Genomic DNA, 21,380 nt, shown 5'->3' with positions numbered 1-21,380 from the left:
TGAGTTTCAAGTCTGTAGACATATACTTGAAAGACGGTCAAAAACTTTCATTTTACCTAGAACTCACAAATTTAGATCAGACTTCCTTTAAATTGGTTTTTCAAAACCTTAAACGTTTGTGATTTAATTTCATAATAATTTTTAACTGGAAATTTAAAACCATTGTTGTCTTAATATTAATTAATTAATTAATGTCTGCAGTTCTGTGGTAGTGCTGTAGATTAATGTGCTGTGGTAAACAATGAAGTACAAAATAGGCAAAGACAACTAACTGTATCAAACATGGCGACATTTTATTTTGAGACTAAAAATAATAAAATTAACTTATTGTTTGAAAAACTAAAAAAATCATTTCTCGTTGAATGAATTAAAAACTAAAATTTAAAATTAATTTTTTTTGTTCAGAACCGAATAATCCACCACAACTCTGTTAACTAATGAGTCAAATAATGGGTCTGCATGCGTCGTTTATTGCTATAATTAAAGTTAAATATATTTGCTACAACTTTAGTTCTGACAATTCTCCTCGTAGGATCATTATGTTTCCCAATATTAGGCTCGAAATTTGACCCAAAACTTAAAAATTCACTTTTGGGAAAAATATGACTAATATTTGAAATGCTGTAACTCGAGAACTATTTGACGTACAGAGCTGCAGTTGAGCTCAAATTGTGACACAATTAGTCTTTTTTAAAAACTGCAACAGTGAGTTTTTCGCTGTCACATATACTGTTGGAATTAGAAGTGAAAAACAAAACAAAAAAGGGCGAAAATTTCGCTGTTTTTTTGTTTTGTTGCGAATATCTCAAAACCCACCAGGAAATTTTGTTGGATAACTCCAAATTCGGATTCAGCACTTCAAAAAATATAGTAAATGATAATAAAACCGACTACTGTATTTTTTCAACGTGAAACTACTATTTGCCTGTATTATATAGAATTATAGGTAACACGAGTTAGTGTGCTTTGAATGATTCTAAACATAGTTTTAAAAATAGTGGATATTGTGAGCATATAACTCATAAATATAAGACTGAACCAAATTAACAGCGTACTTTACGAGCTAGGTACCACTCGTTATCATTATTGCAATCGCAAATAATTGTAGGCTACTTTTTTTTTCTTTTGCTGTGGCTGGTTTTGTAAGAGTTTGCCAAAACCAATGAATGGGTAATAATTTCTCTGTCAACAGCTTATCTTTCTAAACCCAATGAGCTGAGGACATAAAATTTTTTTGTCTTCATCAAACCACGTGCTAAGTCGTTAGTCATTTTAATAACTGACCTTGGCTCGTGCGGTCCCATGATGCTGCAAATCCGGTGCGGTACGTTTACCAATTAAACTTCTTCCAACCTACTTTCACGCAGGCACCATAAATCATTACCCAACGTGCCTCGTTGATGAAAAGTTGATCATAACCCACATACGTGAGGTCGTTTCAACACTTTCGCAGACCGCGTCACGACTTGTTTTTGTTTTCTTGCGTTTCCAACTTGCGTGGTCCACGTTTATAGAGGAGGCCTTCTTGAAATGCTATCAAAATAGTCGTTATATGACGAACCTGCTCTGAACTTAAGTGTGACGTAAACATCTCTTACGTGGAAGGGGAGACATGAAAAAAATGTCGGTTCGGCAACCGTTTGTATTTTTAAGGATTTTTCTCAGTGAAAATGGCCGAGTTCAATTAAGTAAGTCCACGCCTTAAAATTGGATTCGTTATTGGAATATCCCTCAAAATGTTATAGCCATATTGATTGGATGTTACTTAATAAAAGCCGTAGCTTTAACCTCGCAAGTTTCTGTGCTGTACATTTGTTGAAGTCTCTCCGTGCTTATCGTAATAAATTGACAATAAATGTAGAGCAGTTTCATTTCGACAATTTTAATAACGTGACGTTTACATGTCCCTAGCCGTTTGATGTACTTACTTGGCTTGATAAAAAAAACTAACTTTATTTTTGCATGCAAATAATTAACAGAAATAAAATAATAAAACGACTGGAGTGGTATTACAAAAACGGTTGGTAGAGAATAAATTCAGCCAAACTGAAAATTTTAAATACATACTCGGTATTCAGTATTAATACAAACACGTGTATAAATTTAATTATTTTATTTGGTAAAAAAATCGATTAAAATTTTAATTAGTAATGAAAATCAATAAATATGCTGAATGTTTATTATAGTTTAATGAATTCATTTTAATTATTAAATAATAATGTAATAACTTATGCACACAGTTGAAAATACACTTGAAAAAGTTTATAAAACACGACAAATAAATATTTTTAATGATATAGACCATAATTCAGTATTTGTTGCATTCATTATGCGCGCTCATCGTAAAAATTCATTGTCTTTTTTTTTTCATAACGCACCTAAAGAAGTATAACGTAAAAAAAAACCTACATTACTATTGACACTCACACTGACATATCAATTTTTTTTTCTTCATAACTTGGGTTGTTGTTTTGGGGGGGGGGGGGGGGGCGTGATATATACTCGCCCTTGCGTCCGCCAGGCGTCTGGGAACCCCGTCGGCGTCTGGACGCCGCAGTGTGTCAAGGAGGACGCTCGACGCTCGTTACGCAACGGGTGAAGGGGGGGGAACCTTTTCTTTCAAGGTCAATAGCGAGCCGAACGCGCTTTCCATCATCGCGTCCCGCGGCTTCCATCTGCGCGCCTGCGCGCCTGCGATCTCGCGGCCCTGGCGGGAAAAAAAACTTAAAACGTAACCAGCGAACACGAGTCTTTCTTAAAAACAAAGGTTTCGCTAGCCGTCACTGAGGAGTGTGTGTGTTCGAATTGTGGCATCTACACTTCAATATATATTATAGTTGTCTTATAATACAAACATTACAACAACCGTGATTTTCTCTGGGTTCACACCATAGTTCTTAACGATTGTACTGTACCAGAAAAATACGTATAATGGTCATATTTGATCCATTTCATTGTACATTTTGTTTTCCCACTAATATCAAAGAATATAAATAGCTAATTTTGAACAGACACTTCTCAATTCTCATGAGGTATCACCAATTTTTTTAATATGTTAAATTAATAACAGACAAACCTATAGATAAGTACTAAAAAAAAAAATTGAATACTGTTTTGGAGCTGAAATTTTGATTCAGACAATTAGGTACTTACCTTTTCTGTTTGATTGTACAAAAAAAAAAGGAGGGGGGTGGAAATTGTCAAAAATATGCTATTTCCTGGAAAGTACAATGTGCATGCTATATGGCAAGCCCAAACATCACCCCAGGATTACAGAATGTGTCAAATTAGTGTGTGTGCCAGATCACAGAATATGCTGGACTAGAATGCTGGCTAGAGCCGTATGATTTGTAATTTGTCCAATAATTATAATGTTAGGTTAGGTGAAATATTGCTTCATTTTATACTGTTTTATGCTTGCAGCATCTGGAACCATCTTGTCCAGATAACCAAAGATGGAAACAAGACAGTAATCATCACAACCCACTACATTGAAGAGGCTCGCCAGGCCCACACGGTGAGTGGAGGCAGTGGAGTGCGGAGCAAGGTCATCGCTAACAACCAACAGGGCCGGCGCGTCCATACAGGCGAACTAGGCAACCGCCTAGGGCGCCAAGTAGCTGGGGGCGGCGCAGCACGACACATAACAGCTGATATAACATGTTTAACGATTATTGAAACTAGATGAAAATGGATTTTTGTAACAGTTTGGAATGTTTATATTGATATAAGTAATTACTGAAAGTCCACGGTGACCTGTTTATGATTTGTAATAAGTAAAACAGTAAAAAAATAAATAAATACAATCCTGCTTACATTTGATTGTTGACAAAATCTTAGGCTTACGTGATGTATTTTGAGGCAAGGAATTTTTTTTTCGGGGTGTCCGGCCGTGGGGAGGGGGGGGCATTAAGGTTTTTCGCCTAGGGCGCCAATTTACCTTGCTCCGGCCCTGACAACCAAACTAAATAAGCATATCCAATTTTGGAATCATTTACAGCAGATGGAGAATATCCTGAAGCCTAGTGTCAGTTTGATTAATTTTTGAATGAAGACAACTAGTACTAGTCCAAATTAGTTTTTTTTTTTTTGCATAACAACAATGATACTTCAAGCCATTAAAAGCTAACACCTTGCCTTTATTCAAAGATGGTTTTATAGATGGCCAAGCTTTTAGATTTTCTGCACCTAATTACTGAATAGAGGTGTTTTGATTAAGTTAATTTTTAAAATGTAAGTATTAAACTTGTTAATTTGTATTTTCTTCCTTTGTAACATAAGTATAACTTTAAAACTTTGCCGGTCGGTAATTACTTGCTCAACTTTGAAAAGGCAATGTCAGTAAACGTCGTAAATACTTAATGTATAATGTTGTTTTCAGTTTATTGTCGCTCGTGCTTATGTTTCGGGGTTGCCAGGGAAGTGTTGGAACCCGGGAAGCTTTTTCACAGACGAGAGAGCCAAACATCCGATCGTGCATCTTCGGTTTTTTTTTTTGTTCATTGTAAATAATATTAAAAATTCAAGAATACTTTTATGTTGTGCTACAAAAATTCCTCTATTTAATACAACTTGCGGAGATACGAAATTCCAACACGTTTAAGAGAAATCGCCGTTTATTCATTAACATACATCTGTACATTGGTGCGGCCGGAGCCATATTTTCGTTTGCCGTGTGTCCGTGAATGTTTAATTTGGACAACTCATGATAACTAATGGTAAATTAGGTTAGGTTAGCTACATTATAAATACTTTAAAACATTGTGAACGGTTAATTTGGTTATGATAGCTACATTAAAGATACTGTGAAATCGTGTAAACGGTTTCCTAGCGCTGGATAGCTACATATTAAAAAGTTATTTGCTAAGCAACCATAAAATGATTTTACAGTATTTTTAATGTAGCTATACTTACCTAATATAACCAACTATCCACAATGTTTTAAAGTATTTATAATGTAGCTAACATACTGAATAATTATTTAAATTACTTCTTGCTAATTTTAAGAATGGCATCTTATAAGTTAAACCCGCGCATTTGGAGAATAAATGTCAGCGAATTTTTTTTTTCCACCCAAATAAATACACCTGTTGTGGTACGGAAAAAAAAAAGCGAGCATGAACTTCGGGTTTTGGCTCTCTCGTCTGTGAAATGAAGGCTTCCCGCTGGGACCCGTGTGAGCAGAGTTTAGAATGTTCCATAACTCAGGTGGTTGAGTGTCCAGTTCACAGCTTCTGTTTTGTGGTAGGTATCTGTGGCATCAAACGTTTAAGAAAGGCAAAAGGTTAGATGCTCCGAGGGCTGAAGATTGGTTGAGCCAGGGGGAGGAGGGGGGGCGGGTTTAACACACAAGGTTTACCCTGATAAGAAGAAAAAAAATTGTGCTATTTTATGGAATTCATGTTTTAACACAATTTTTGGGGCCATTGAAGTTTTGCACTATTTACTTAAATCAACTGTTCTCTATATGGGTTTTATGTTTTAATTTTTATTTCTCATTTTGAATTCTTGATTTTTTTCCAATACAAACAGTACAAAACTACAATGGCATATGTCTAAAAATAATTGTAGTAAATCAAAATTCTCCAGTGCATGAATAATTTAAAGAACGTATAGAATTTATAGAAAAAATTACAAATTACGAGATGTACACAGATCAAGTTATCAGCTGTGGCCACTGTAAAGTTACAGTCTTAAGATTTTTGAAGTGAAACTTCTTTGCTGAGGGGGGAGGGGGGGCTACAATAAGGAGAGTAGTTAAGTACGTGGTGGGGGAACCGGTAGAGTGGATGGCAGGGGAGAGTTAGAAATGACACAGCATACTACTTGCCCCGCACACTTGCATTGTTTCATACTTGTATACTTGTGCGATAGTATAATTTTGCACTTGCATACTTGCATGTGTTTTATTCGATTTGCGAACTCAACCGAAGAGAATTATGCTTCCTGTAACTAATAATGTAACGAGCAAGAAGTTTTCACTAGTGTCGAACGTGGGCTCCGTGCGCACGTATTGTAGTGTCGTGCGAGTTGCGCACTGAACGGGATGCCCGGGATGCGTGGTGACTTGTGGTGCCGGGGCGCAGATCGGGCTGATGCGGAGTGGGCGCCTGCTGGCCGAGGAGTCCCCTCACGTGCTGCTGTCCATGTACGGCTGCCAGTCGCTGGAGGAGGTCTTCCTGAAGCTCAGCAGGAAGCAGGGCAGCGGCGCCTCAGGCGTCCCCGAGCTCAACTTCTCCAACAACATCTCCCTGGTGCGTCCACCCCCCCTCCCCATCAGTGGCGTATCCAGGATTTGTGTATGGGGGGTGTTAAGAAACAGCCCCCCCCCCCCCCCCCCCCCCCCCCCGTATTGAAGCAGGCGGGGTCCAGGGATTCCTCCCCCAGGAAAATTAGGATTTTAAGGTGTAAAATGGTGCTATTTGAGCAGTTTTCGGTACTATAATTTAAATATTGTAATGGTAACAATTTTATCAATTATAATATGAAATTTGTTTGAGTGATGAATAAGAAATTAATTTAAAATTTGGTGCTAAGTGGGGGGGGGGGGGGGGTGTTTGAACCCCTAACCCCCCCTCCCCCTGGCTACGCCCCTGAGCCAAGGTGACTGGCGCCCCTGGCCAGACTTGAAAAATGGTGGCCCTTCTTGGATTAAAACAGCCGGGGGGGGGGGGGGGGGGAGCATTCATTAACAGCGAAACCGTCGTGGCAGCCCCCCCCCCCCCTTGCGGGGGCCATCCCTCCCACCCGCCTGCTACGCCACTGATAACGTCATAAAAAAAAAATTGGTGAAAAATTGCATACTTTTTTAATTTTCAAATATTTTTTACAGTTTTTTTGCAAATTTAATTTAAATAATTTGTTTTAAATATAAATCACGAACAATTAGTTAAAAAGCCCTGCCTCAACCTGTTTGATATTATAGAAGATTTTTCTCGCATGGTGGTTGGCCGGTTCTTGCACGCTCGGCTCAGTTCGGAACGTGACAATTTTTTCGTCTCGTTCAGCCAGGCGTTCGTCGATTTGTAAGACGTTATCACGTCAAAACTCGTGGGCTAGTCTCTCAGTACCCACCTGAGACACGTTATATCTAACCTCGGTAACGATCAAATTCGTGTGTTCTCGTTTTGCAAGTACACTTATAAGACAAAACACAAAATTTTAGTGTATAATTCTTTAAAATAATGCCGAGCATGATAAATGTATATGCAAATTGTGTTTTCAACTACATTTCGTGACCTGAATCAACTTAGTTTCCACACCCGCTGCTAGAATTTGTTCCGCAATATCTATGGTGACTAATGAATCATTTGATTAACAGTCCACAATTTTAAACTATATAATGAAAACAGCTCCAATAGAATAAATGAATTTAAAAAAATACCAAATCTAGTCTTGAAACTTAAGAATCTTATTAAAATAATGCCCATCTTGTTAAAACTCATTAAGTCGTTAATACTATAAAGTTTCCCTTTGGCTGTGTGATTTTTTGTTCCCGCCATCTGCCATAGATTGCAGCACCGTGGTGGTTACATATTTCCGTTCTGTTTCATTCTCGAAATTACTCTTACCAAATGCTGTATATTGAGAACTGAGATGTTACACATCAATCATTTCAAAAGTGAATGTTCTTTTTAGGTGGTATTGTCAAGGCCATTACGTCATCTGAGCACAACGAAAGTGTTACACTCAGTAGTCTAAAATATTTTTTTTCCCCCATAAAAAATTATAAGCCAGTGTGTACAGACATGCTGGAATAGTTATTTTTTCTTTTGCTAGTTCCATATTTTTTAAAGAAAAATTTTAAACTTGTGTAGTACAAATAATCACAGAAAATTAACTCCTAGTAATTGACAATAACGTAATTAGTAAGGTAAAAAAAATTGACTATAAATGTTTACAAATGGCAGAAGGTGTGTAGAAATTATTTGGTGTAAAAAGTGTGCGATGCTCCTGTAGTAGAACAACTGCAGGAACTGCACTGTCGTGACGCGACGCCGGGCGGGAAGCCGCGCCGTAACGCGCGCCTGTGCGTGGTCTGTGCGCAGGCGTCGCTGCACTGGGGCCGGAAGGGAGACCCGGTGTACGTGACGGAGGAGAGCGGCGTGGTCGGCCTCAACTTCCACCAGTCCAAGGAGGTTCTCATCCAGGACAGCTCCAACGGCTCCGCCCACTTCGAGGTGAGGCCAGCACCACCTGCCGTGCACACTCGTGCCGTGGTTAACACAATCAGCAGTTCTCATTGAAGTGCTGATATATGTCGTTTTTTAAAATATCTGTTTATAAAAACTGTAAACAATTGTGTAATTATCCGGCATTCGCCACGAGCGAGTGCGTGGGTGTTGAGAATCCAACAATTTTAAAACTGTCGTAAAAGATTCCGGGTGGAATGACAGTATTTACAATTAAATATTAAATAACCAAAAATTCCCAAATCTTATATTGTTTACTTTGGCTGGAAATTGGAACAAGGAATTGGATTTACATAAGCACCGAAATAGTCTTGTCAGCTTCGCTCGTACAAACGTGGGTCTAATCTCAAATATATAACCATCAATTCTTTCAAATAAAATAACATTTACTAGAATAGCCATTTTTACCAATATTACCAAAATATTAACCTTAATGCTTGGTACCAAGTAAATATAAAAAACTATAGCTTTTCCTGTTTCTTTTACAAAAGCAATTCAGATGCTTGCTCCAACTCGGAAACAAAGCTGACCTTTCACGTGGTTGGTGGATTTGCCTGTGCAGTGTATTCTTTACTAGTTAATTCCTTGACTGTTACAATCAAGGGCATCATTTTACATCACTTTAGGACTGTGGGTTACCCCCTTTTGCATTGTGGTGCATTTTGTTACATTGATGCATTACTTGTGTTAAAAACATCACACATCGATAGTCATATATTTATGATATTCATACAGCTAAGATTGGTTATTGGAACCGGAAAAATTGAGATAGCAGAACTTTATTTTAACAGCTTATTTCAGGTTGAAAAAAAATACCAGGAATAGATTGCGAAATTCACTTATGCACTGACTGAAAAATTTTGTATGAAGACAGATATTACGTGTGACACAGTTTCAACTTGGTTTAACACAACCAATGTTGAATATTGTGCCACAAGCAGTGTGAGGTTTCGGAGTGGAGTGCAGACGGAGTGATGGTTTTCGTATGAAGGCGGATATTACGTGTGGCACAGCCCTTAACTGGGTTTAACACAACCAATGTTGAATATTGTGCCACAAGCAGTGTGAAGGTTTCGGAGCGGAGAGGCGGGGGTGTGTCGCAGATGAACGGCCGGGCGCACGGGCTGGACTCGCCGACGGTCGACTGCGACGAGTGCGCGGACTGTGACTGCTGCGACCTCACCACGCGCGGCAAGATGCGCGCGCTGCTGCAGAAGAACTTCCTGCGCATGTGGAGGAACGTGGGGTGAGAGCCGCACCAACGCCTCCAGGAGTGGGGCGAGCTTGGGGATTTTTTTTCTGGGGGGATGGGGGATTGAAAAGAAAACTAGAGAATACTTTACTATTTGAATATGTTCATTTAAAAAACCTACATTACTATTGACACTATTTGACGTATGGGACTTAAGTAGTAGACATGGGCTTAGATCCCGAGGGAGGGCCAGGGGGGCTCTGCCCCCCCCCCCCTTCCTGGAGTTAATAAGCCCCTCATTGATGAGGCCCACTTGCGTTTGTAAAAGCGTGGATCAAGAAATGGGTTTTATGTGCAAACTACGTCTTACGGAAAACTTTCTTTATATTTTATAGTTTCCTTCGTGCATATAGGCCAATTGTGGGAGTATGCAACATACAAGCACCCTATCAAGCAATAACTTGTGTCTTTTAAAACCCACGCAAAAAAGCTCTCGGGCCGTGCTGGTCTCCCCTTGCTGGCCCCCCTTGCGAATCATACAGATTTGTGCACCCCTAGTAGTAGCGATAGGTGACGAGGCTTCTCACTCAGTAACATACTTTTTGTCTGGTATTTTGAAAACTTTTTCATACCTTAGGGGAAGGAAAAATCTCACCTATTCCCCCCTTCCCTCTCTTTGCATCTGCCATTGACCTTCCTACATACAAAAATCTCTATATGTGTATATAGTGAATCTCATTACCAATTACTGCCTCACTAATGTGGTTTTTTTTACCTGATTTAAAGGCACACTTATTTTGAGACTTTTGTCCTATGAAGAAGAGAAGCATCTTACAATATTGATTTCATCTTCCATTTTTACGAATTTCCTCAACTCTAAGAAACACTTTTTACAATTTTATAATTGAATATAAATATCATAGAACACATTTTAGTGAATCTATGTGCTAGAACAGGAGTGCATCTTAGAATTAATGACATCATAGATTAAAGTTTATAGAGTAGTAATTATATTTCAGATACCAGCAAGATGATTGATTTATTATATTAACAATTCTATATAAAGTATTTTTATTATTACTTATCAAAACTGTAGGTTTTTCCCAGGTGTAAAGTAATGTGGTTTGATTTTAATAAATCTGTAAAAGAATTTTTATGTAATTTTTTAACTTCTTAAAAAATTAGTCATACTGAGCCCTTATTGATTTGATGGGGGATCGGAAAATTTACTTCTCCACAAACATTTATAAACAATGAGATTAGAAATGGGACACTGAAGATCCAAAACCTATTTATTAATTTTGAAATTCTTAGTTTTTTGGGAGTTTTTGGGAGTTTTTTGCATGAAAAAAGTTTGCTTTTACAAATTGGTAGTCATACAAGAAATTGTTTCTGTCATAAATGTATAGTTTATCTGATGCAGAAATTTAAAAAAAATATATGTTGTGGGATTGAAAAAATAAACCAAAAAATTGTATATATGATTGTGCATCTGTAATGGCAAAAGACTAAATACTTTGAGTTAACTAGTTCAAACAATTGTGTTAATTTAAACAAATTAATAAACATTTTTGTTTGCACAGTTTTACATGAGAGCTAAACAAAATGAAATAATTCTTAGAACAGAGAACTAATCTAAATAGATTGGTATTATTAATTGCCACATCTGCCTGCTGGTTTCATTAATGCTGTACAGCTTCGTTTCACAAATATTATTTTTGTATTTTTTATCATATTAAGAGTGTTGATGATATCTAAAAAAAAATTTGCCAAAGAGACAGAAAATATTTTGCGTGGAACTATTTCTGTGTTTCTGATTTTTTGAATGAGAAATTATTTTGGAATAATATAAAACAAGTACCTACCGTATTTACTGGAAAATATTGTGAGACTGAATATAATGGGACCCCAAACTTTTGATTATGAGTTTATGAAAAAGACTTTATGAATTTTAAATCTCAATTCAAATATGTAGCACTTAAAAATGATGGTTGGCCAGTTCTTGCACGCTCGGCTCAGGCCGGAACGTGACAATTTTTTCGTGCGTGCAGCCCGGCGTTCCATCAATTTATAAGACGCTATCACGTCAAAAACCATAGCATTATATTCAGGTACATACAGTAAATTTTGTACTGCTGAAATTTTTTATAATACCATTCAACATTGTCATGTAACTTAATTATTAAACTAAACATTTTATTTATATTACTAAACCAAATGCAAACATAACATCGGAACTTTAGTTGTTAAAGTGTTCAAGTTCGCAGTTAGTAACTGGTGATGTTTTGTTGTTGCAGGGTGATGCTGTTCATCTTCGCGCTGCCGGTGATGCAGGTGATACTGTTCTGCCTGGCGATCGGGCGGGACCCCACGGGGCTGCACGTGGCGATAGTGAACCACGAGATGAACTACACCGGGGAGCAGTGCCCCATCATGACCAACTGCACCTTCAAGCTGCTCAGCTGTCGCTACATCCAGCACCTGAAGGAGGACACCATCGTCAAGGTCGGTGGGCCGCGGCTCCCGGCCTGTCCGGTCTCGGGATCCCGTTCCCAGCACGCGTGCTTCGAACCTGCGTCGATTATCGAGGAGGGGCTGAGCTCATTTGTTTTGATTTTTTGGCAAGTCATTTAATCCATCCTAGTAACTTCACCTAATGTTCTGTCAATGGCAGACCTATAGGAGGGATTAATGGGGTTAAACACCTCCGTCATCCCCTACACCCATTGAAACTAAACTTAAAAAAAAAAAAAAAAATCCCCTGTAGCGATAAAGAAATAATTTATTTCATGTCTTTGGTAACCTTGAAGTGGGGGCGAACGGGGGCAAAGAAAGTGCTGTGTAATCAATTTTTAGATAATAAAACTGCTTAAATAGCACTATTTTCCACCTTGAAATACAAATTTTCCCGGGGGAGTACCCCCGGACCCCCCACATCAATAGGGGGGATCGATGATTCTTTATAAAAAGGTATATTGCCCCCCCTTTGGAATTTTAGTTGTTGCGCCCCTGAAGATGTGATAAATGTTTTAAAATAGCCTTTTCAGGAGGCCGTTATTTTTCAAAATTTCGGACTTCCCATTAAACAGGGTTGTACCAGTAGGAACCCGGGCTATTTACTTTTTTTAAGACCCTCCTCAAGAAAATTTGAAAAAATTTACTCTTCCAAACATTTTTAACCCAACCTGGAACTTTATATATCAACAGTGGTTTTGCTGATTTATCTTAGGGTATTTTGTTATTCTTTCCTGATAAATTATCCTGGAGTCAGATTTATAAATGCTTAAAATCAAATTTCAGGTATATGTGGCAATAAATTCTTTTGAAAGTTTTTGTAGTAAGAAAACATGAATTGAAATAGGTATTGACCAGCACATTGAGTTACAAGATAATAAAAATTTAATTTTCCTTTTCCCATTAATGTCCATATTTTTAAAAGTAGCTCTTTGTACCTTCCTGTGTCTTTCAATCACTTTCATTGTAATTTATTCATAGAGTAAAGACTGTATTTATAATACTTATATATGGTACACACAAAAGCTTCAAAAAATAGTAGGAAGAACACACACATTGTAGGTTTAAAAAAAAAAATCTTTTTTAAGTATTACATTTGTGAAGCTATTAAGCAAGTTTGTAGGGTTAAGCCCAGTTCACATGATGGTGAACAAGAAATTTAACATTATTATAGTTCTAGCTAATATGCTGAAAGTATATATACTTATTTTTATCAATGTGATTTCCAATTTGGTGATATATTTTTTAAATTTGTACTAAAAGGGACTATAATTAATGATAACTTGGAGATAAATGTTAATATTTTATAGCGCTGATATTTTTAATTTTCTCCTTGTTGACACTATATTTGCTCAAGAAAGATAGTAAAAAAATAGAACCGTTCCTAGCATGGGCGTAAATACCGGGGTGGCCAGCCCCCCATTCCCCCCTTCGAATTAAGAAGCCCCTCTCTGAGAGGGGGCTCGCTTGCACTCGCAAAAGCATGATTGTGAAACGGGTTTGATGTTGAAACTACATATATTTTATGGTAAAAAAATTCTGTATATTTGAAAGTTTTCTGCTTATTGCATGCATGTAGGCCAAAATATGGGCAGCATGCCTCATACAAGCACCGCATCCAGAGCTGAAGTGTCGGTTAATCCTACATGCAAAACTCTCGACTGGCACAAATCATAAAGATTTGCGTCCCTGATTCCTAGTACACATTTTCTTGTAGACTTATTGCTAGCATACCCAATGATTAGAGACCGGAAAGATTCGCGAATTAATTTCGCGATGGGCTAATATACAAATAGTTGTACCTCAGTGCTGCCTCTGCTATTGGCTCACAACTCAACCTGGATGACTCTGGGCCAATGCGAAACGCCCGACCGAAGCTTTATCGAATCACGGGCTGCTACGTTGGGACGTCTCACGAGACAGCAGCCAGTGAGTGGGTGACATTTTACCGAGTGTACGTTGACCAATGGAGTTCATCCTGCATGTCACTGAACCCGCCAATTTTTCCCGTCCCTACCAATGATCATTCACAAGACACGAGCTCGCCGCTGGAAGGCGTGTACTTGTACTCGAGAGTGTGCCAGGCTTCGTGCCTGACGGTCTGGTAAGCCCTCCGAGCAGGACGTGTCGACGCTGATGCGCAGGACTACTACGACACGCCGGAGGACGCGCTGGACGCCGTGCGGTCGGGCAACGCGTGGGGCGCCCTCTACTTCACTGAGAACTTCACCGACGCGCTGGTGGCCCGCATGGGGCTCGGGCAGTACGCGGACGAGGAGACCCTGGACCAGAGCGAGATCCGCGTCTGGCTCGACATGTCCAGTGAGTGCCGCTGCTGTGTTCCCTCTGCCCGGCGACGACCCAGGCGGGCTGTGTGTCGCAAGTGCGAGTGTGTTGCCGGCGACGCTATCTGCAACATGTGCTGATAAAAATAAAATTTGCTTTTAAAATTAGAAGAAAAAAAAAAGACAAGATAGCATCACACCTAGGCTCAGTGGTCTAAAGTATGTACAATCCACAATAGGATTCCATTTTGTTTTTTTGAAGAAAAAATGAGACATAGTCAATTAATGGAACAGCATATTTTATCAAGTAGGAGTATTCTTTTTGAACTACTTCAATCTTAGAAGTAGGTACCTAAAAGTACCTTTATAAACAAACAGCTGTTATTTGTTATTTCAACAAGTAGTTTTTCCCAGTAAATAGACAATAAACAGTGGCACATATATTTAACGATGGTTAGACTGCTGATGAGGGTTTTTCAAGTGCCACATTGCAATAAGCATGTTATATTTAATGTTTTTTAAAATGTAATTCCCTTACAACAGTTTTATCACAAAATACACTTGACATTAGCATTAGAATTAAACTTGCTTGTTTCTCTTCTTTTTATCTTTGAGATACAAATTGAAATTTCTTCATGAACATCATTCTAGAAATTGAAGTAACTTTTACAAACTAAACACTTTTTTTTTTGTTACGTGTTTTTTTTTCTGGGTCTGTGACTTGATGCAATTATGTTATTTTCTGTAAGGTTTAATAGAAAATGATATTGAGAGATGGCATGAGTTACATGTACGTACTGTGTGTTCACAGACCAACAAATCGGCCTGATGCTGAACAGGGATCTCCAGTTCTCGTACCGAGACTTTGCGCAGACTCTGCTGGAGTCGTGTGGCTCGAATCCCAAGCTCGCAGACATCCCCATCCAGGTAGCACTCACTGCTCATGCGTCCAGTGCGCGATGCGCCATTCTTATATTTGCATGCACACGAGCAAGGGTGTATCCATACGCTGTAGTTAAAGAAAAGTGGTGACAAAACCTCACAGAATTTATTTGTGTATATATGATTGGGGGGGGGGGGGGGGGGGGGAAGGAGAATAATAAGATTAATAGAACCACTTTGCCTACTGTTTCGTTTTCAAATTCTTTCCTTTTGTTGGTGGGAACGATAGATATTTTCATAACTTTTTTTAGGATTTGGGGGGGGGGGGGGGGGGGGGGGAATTTATTACCCCATTCATATGCCCAAGTGTACAATCTATTGTTTCAAAAAAAATAAATTGCTGTTTATAATATTTGCTTTTCCTTGTGTTATTGTTTATTACTGTACGACCCCAAGCAGGGCCATAGAGAAGGCAGTTCATTCAACTTTTCAAACCCCAAAATTTTAAAAAAAAAATTATAAAGGCTCTAAACATTACTGTGTCATAACTGCAAACGTTGCTTGGAAGAATTGCTATGAATTTTATGAGTTACGGACTTGTTATTTTTATTCTATTCAGGGTAAACACAAAAAATTAAAAAAGATCCTTGAATCTCAACCACGGCCTTCCCTAGCCCAGGCTTGACGATTTTGCTCTCCCTCCCATTCCCCCACTGCTTCTCCCACTCCATGTCCCTGGCACCATGGACCCTCCTCCGCCATGAAATGGGTTGTTTTCTGAAAAAGTCCCATACCCCACAAAATAAAACCTTTTTGTTGAATTTTAAAAAATGCCCCTCCCCTTCCTCTGTTTTAATCTGGATACGCCCTTGCGTAACATATTTTAATTTTGAATGTGAAATTGCATAAAAAGTAGCACAATTTGTGGGATGTAAGATTCACTAACACTTGCCTCACTTGCAGTTCCAAGATCCCATCTACGGCAGCAACGAGCCGAGCTTCACCGACTTTGTCGCGCCGGGAGTCATCTTGACGTAAGTGGGATGTCGTAGTGACGGATTGTAAGCCGAGGCCCGGTGGACAGGTGCCTTGAGGGATGTGTCTCGCCGGCCGTGGGGGGTCAACGCACGCTTGTTCTCTGCCGCAGGATCGTGTTCTTCCTGGCCGTGGCCCTGACGTCGTCTGCGCTCATCATCGAGCGGACGGAGGGTCTCCTGGACAGGAGCTGGGTCGCAGGTGAGGGGGAAACTTCAGCGTTGTTACTGGTTCACTGTAATCCAGCTTTCTATGGTTTGGGTTCAAAATGATCTGAAATATGTAATCCAGTGAATAAGTAAGTACATACATGTTTCAGTTTTATCAGAGTGTTTGAACATTGAGTTACCATTAGGGACAATATCATATGGTGAGTTGTGATAAAAACAAAATAATTATATAAAAAAAAATTATGTGTGCTGTTTCTGAAAACTTATTTCATGAATAAAACATTTAAATTTTCAACCCCCATAGTTACTATTTTTGTATTTCTTGTTCATATTATATTTGAACCCTTGAGACTTAGATTTGGATTCGAGGGGTATATTGGAAGTAAGTACTCTTTGGGATTAGAACTTGAAAAAATTGGGATTTGACTCATCACTAATGCAAGCTTCCATGACTTTACACTGTTAGATGGTATTTAGTAAATACTTGTTGACGTAACTTTGAGACGAAACACACAAAATGCAATCAAGCTTTCATGATACATTTTCAGGAAAAACCCTTACGCAATAGAATTACGAAAAAAAAACTAAAATAACCAATGTGCATGTCAGATCGACTTGAGAGCCGCATCACATGCCATCTTCCGCGTGGCACATTCCTCCCTGAGCCAGACAATCACGTGGGGGTTACTGCTCGTGGAATGCACTCTGATTGGACGGCGAGACACAAGAGAGTTGAGGGGGAACGTGGTGGGTGCTCCCGCAGGTGTGACTCCGTTCGAGATCCTGTTCTCACACGTGATCACGCAGTTCGTGGTGATGTGCGGGCAGACGGCGCTGGTGCTCATCTTCATGATCCTGGTGTTTGGCGTGGAGTGCAAGGGAGACATCACGTCGGTGGTGATCCTCACCATCCTGCAGGGCCTGTGCGGGATGTGCTTCGGTGAGTGGCGCTCCGTCCCGGGGCTTCATGACGGAGCCCTTGCATCTCGCTGCACACCGACAGTGTCCACTGACAAGCGAGCGCGGCTCCAGAGGGAGGGCGCCGGGGGCGATAGCCCCTTCCGAGCCCAAATTTTACTTCTTATTTCTTTGTAGGGAATATCAATGTTAACTTAAATACTTTCGATAATGTGCTTGAACTCTTCTTTCAATCAAAATTTGTGTACTAAAATACTAAATGTCAGTATTTGAGACCATATATGTTGTGAATATCCCAAGGGCAATGTCATGATTGTTAACCGCATCCTCCTGTGTGTGAGAGCCCTGCCCGAGAGGTCTTCCTGGAACCGCCATTGACTGACAACTGAGCGTTAGTTATAGCTTATAGGATGTTGATTATCCAGCAGCAAACAGCAAGTAACATTATTTAGAACCCAAAAAAAATAAGTTTTTCCAAAATTATCAATGTTAAAAATTCTGTTTTAATCAAGAAAAGTCACTCTCTTACGTCATGATACATTTTCATTTATTCTGGTTTTACCTCTTCAGGTGATCAGAAACGGGCATACACTATAAACTAAATGTAAGGAACAATCCCAGCTATAAAATGGAGTGATTTATAGAAACCATAGATAACCAAACTCAGGACGGCTGGACTAGTATTCGAACCTTGGTCTCCTCTAATGCAAGTTTCCAACATTTTACCGCAGATCTTACCATTATAAGCATTTTATAATCGTTCAAAATTGTGTTTTATTTTACATTATGATCCTGACATGTATATGATTTATCACCAATTGTAGTTCCCATTATTCTGAGGTTATCGTTGGTTCATATTTCGCAGATGATGATTTTCGGACAAGCCTTTATCTGCTGATTAGAATGAACGCACGTGGGAATCCATACATACATCCCTATCTTAACTACTTTTAGCCATGCATCAGTCACTTCAAACAAATATGATACAACTACATCACAAATTCTTGCTTAAATAATCTACAGTGCCTGAAAAGTTAAACAGTGTTTTTCACTGATGTTAATAAGGGTACATGAATCAATTTTCCGGTTTCCTTCCATTTTTTTTCTGGCACTAGGAAGTATTTAAGTTTATTCAAGGATTTTTTTTTTTTACCTTCAGCACCTTTCCAAAAAAAAGTTTTTTTATTTAATTTACTGCACGTCTTTAATTTTGACCTTGTGTGTTCCAGGTTTCGTCATATCGGCGATTTGTGAGCTGGAAAGGAATGCCATTCAGCTTGCTCTCGGCAGCTTCTACCCCACTCTCCTCCTGAGTGGTGAGTGCCCCACACTCAGTGGCGTAGCCAGGATTTGTGTATGGGGGGTGTTAAGAAGCATGCGCCCCCCCCCCCCCCCCCCCGCCGTATTAAAGCGGGGGGTCCGGGGGTCCTCCCCCGGGAAAATTTGGATTTTAAGGTGTAAAATAGTGCTATTTTAGCAGTTTTGGGTACTTAAATTTAAAGATTGTAAGTATTGTAATTTATTAATTTTAATATGAAATTTGTTTGAGTGATGAATAAGAAATTAATTAAAGATTTGGTGCTAAGGGGGGGGTTCGAACCCCTAAAACCCCCCCCTGGCTACGCCACTGCCCACACTCACTCAACCAACACAACTGCTCGCAATACAACTCTGCTTTTATTTGTTATTGGTAATGATAGGTCGGATGAAATTATTTTCTCAAATTTTATTTTGAAATTTTATCCTCAAAAGACTTCCCCGAATCTGAATAGAGAACATCAGGAGTCAGAAATAAACTAATATATATATGCAAAAAAAAAACATTTACATTTTAAGGATGTAAAATATTTTTTTAAATCAAGGGAAATTGTAGTGCAGTGCCAAACATTCTCAGTCCATTGTAGCTGATGGCATAAACAAACACATCTTTTTGATAGCTTCTGCAGATAGAAATAATTTAGTCCTTGACAACTACATAGGGGTTGGTGTTTTATTTCTGAATTTTCTTCTTCAAAATTTTTCTTTTAATCATTTTACTCAAATTCTAAAATTCTAAAGATTTTATGGCATTTGAGAGTTTGATTGTCCATCGATTGTAGGACACAATCAATTTTCTGAGCATGAAAATTCATATTAAAGGTAAAGGTAAGCCTGTGCAAAGCTTCAACTAAGCAAATCAATCAAAGCTCATTTTAATATTCGCTTTGACTTCGCCTGGAAATGGGCTATTCATTTTATTTGAAGCTTCGGTTGTGATGCGAAGCTTTGCATCTGATGTGGAGCTTCACATTTGTTGCAAAGCTTTAAAACATTTGGAGGCCTAAGATTCGCTCATAAAAATATTTAGTTTTTTTTTCAGTAGTGTATGTTTTGCTTGAATAAACTTGGTTACTTAAAAAAAAATAAATCAAAATTTGGCACTTCGTTTGCTTTTATGTACGCTCAATATTAATATTATGCACGGTTATTTGATAATTCTTATTGAATTATGTCATACAAAGGACTAAATTGATTAATTTACTTAATCAGTTCAAACATTACAAATGTTAAAACATTTTATAAAATAAGTGTAATACAGCTTCGGCGAGAACAATATTTGCAATTTGATTCGACTTAGTGAATATCTTTAACATTTGATTTTATATTCGCTTCGCATCAAAAAACTAGCATTTTCACTGTAAAGGTAGTTCTATAATTGAGTACATATATATTAGGTACTATGACCATCACAGCAGCAGAAGTGATGTGTTGTTGTCGTGGTGGCAGGCGTGATCTGGCCGGTGGAGGGGATGCCGATCGTGCTGCGCTACATCAGCCTGGGGCTGCCGCTGACGCTGGCGACGTCCTCGCTGCGCAGCATGCTGACGCGCGGCTGGACGATAGTCGAGCCGGAGGTGTACCACGGCTTCATCGCGACCATCGTCTGGATCGCCCTCTTCCTCACCATCAGCATGCTCGTGCTCAAGTTCAAGCGCGGCTAGAGGGCGGGGCGCGCGTCTCTCAGCCCCGAGCGCTTGCTGCCGTACGGCGAGGCCAACATCGCTCATCACACGCCCCTCCCGCCCACCCCAGCCCACTTGCCGCGTGCAAGCCGAACGCTCCCCATCCGCTCCGAGAGCGCAGTCCCCATTCCTGCAGGGACTCGCGTGTGGAACGGTGCGGCGACCCCACATCGTTGTGCTCAAGACTGTCCGACAGAAGGCTTCGTGGCTTTAGAGTAGTATGTTTGCGACGTGCCGTGATAAGTCAGAACTGTGATTCAGACTCTGTGTGCTAATGATTTCACTGAAGGCGTGCGTCATGTCGCACTCGGAATTCAGAATGAAACATCATGGGTAAACCTTTCCGAGGCAAACTATCGTCGTGAAAATAATTTTTTTTTGTTCTCTTGTTCATGCGACAATGAGGAGAAAGGTACACAACTTAATATAATTATTGTGTACAAATTTTTCTTCAGTTAGATGTGAATACTTGAAAAAAATTTATTATTTATTTAGTATTTTTTTTTTTTGGTATTAGGCAAACATCAAAAAACAAAAAAAAATGTTTGATACTATTAAAAAAGTAAAGCTAAACATCATCGTAATGCAATATTATATACTCAATTTAAGTTTTTCCAGCAATGATACTTAATTTTTTTTTAGCAATGTAGGTGCTTAGTATATCAGAAGCAAAAAAAAATAAAGTATTTTCAAATTATTTTTAAATTTGAAATATAAGATTTTATTTTGATACATATTATCTAAAGTTATTCCAGATAAAAAAAATTACAATGAAAATAAAATGATACAGTTGAATAATTGTAATAATGCATGCAAAAAGCTATGTTTTATTGTTTATCACTGTAGCAAATAAATCAAGCTGAATTCTATCAGTATCAAATACTAATGTTAGAGCAGAAGTAGTTTATTTAATAAATGTTACCAAGTTCCTCAAACCGAAACAAAAACCATTCATTGTACCAAGTCATAAGTTGTTATATAGCCATTTTAAGTTCTATGTTCTCACTTGAAAGTGAACTATTTTTACTGAATTACTGTCTTGTATGGACATAACAGTGGGATATTTTTTTTTAAGAAATGGATTTTATTAATAAAATTTTTTAAATGTTGACTAATAATTTTTCTTCCAAATACATGCACATTCACACATGACATTCTACAGTCTATAAATTCACCAAAATGTTCCTTGT

General features: G+C 38.7%; 1 protein-coding gene across 2 annotated transcripts in view; it reads left to right on the top strand.

The window, feature by feature from the left end:
* Nucleotides 1-21,261, top strand: part of LOC134534228 (ABC transporter G family member 20-like) — a 203,045-nt gene extending 181,784 nt beyond the window's left edge. For both annotated transcript variants that reach the window (XM_063372499.1, XM_063372500.1), the window contains exons 6-17: nt 3,424-3,517; nt 6,087-6,254; nt 8,049-8,180; nt 9,296-9,438; nt 11,682-11,889; nt 14,043-14,220; nt 14,995-15,110; nt 16,029-16,099; nt 16,213-16,301; nt 17,034-17,210; nt 18,418-18,504; nt 19,955-21,261. In XM_063372499.1, the coding sequence (XP_063228569.1) occupies nt 3,424-3,517; nt 6,087-6,254; nt 8,049-8,180; nt 9,296-9,438; nt 11,682-11,889; nt 14,043-14,220; nt 14,995-15,110; nt 16,029-16,099; nt 16,213-16,301; nt 17,034-17,210; nt 18,418-18,504; nt 19,955-20,169 (1,678 nt within the window). In that variant the 3' untranslated portion in view covers nt 20,170-21,261. The remainder of the gene's footprint in view (nt 1-3,423; nt 3,518-6,086; nt 6,255-8,048; nt 8,181-9,295; nt 9,439-11,681; nt 11,890-14,042; nt 14,221-14,994; nt 15,111-16,028; nt 16,100-16,212; nt 16,302-17,033; nt 17,211-18,417; nt 18,505-19,954) is intronic.
* Nucleotides 21,262-21,380: the final 119 nt, after the last annotated feature.

This window comes from Bacillus rossius, chromosome 7, assembly GCF_032445375.1.
Source record: "Bacillus rossius redtenbacheri isolate Brsri chromosome 7, Brsri_v3, whole genome shotgun sequence".
NCBI classification, from domain to species: domain Eukaryota; kingdom Metazoa; phylum Arthropoda; class Insecta; order Phasmatodea; family Bacillidae; genus Bacillus; species Bacillus rossius.
The sequence above is the reverse complement of the archived record's forward strand: the minus strand, read 5'-3'. Positions and strand labels throughout refer to the sequence as shown.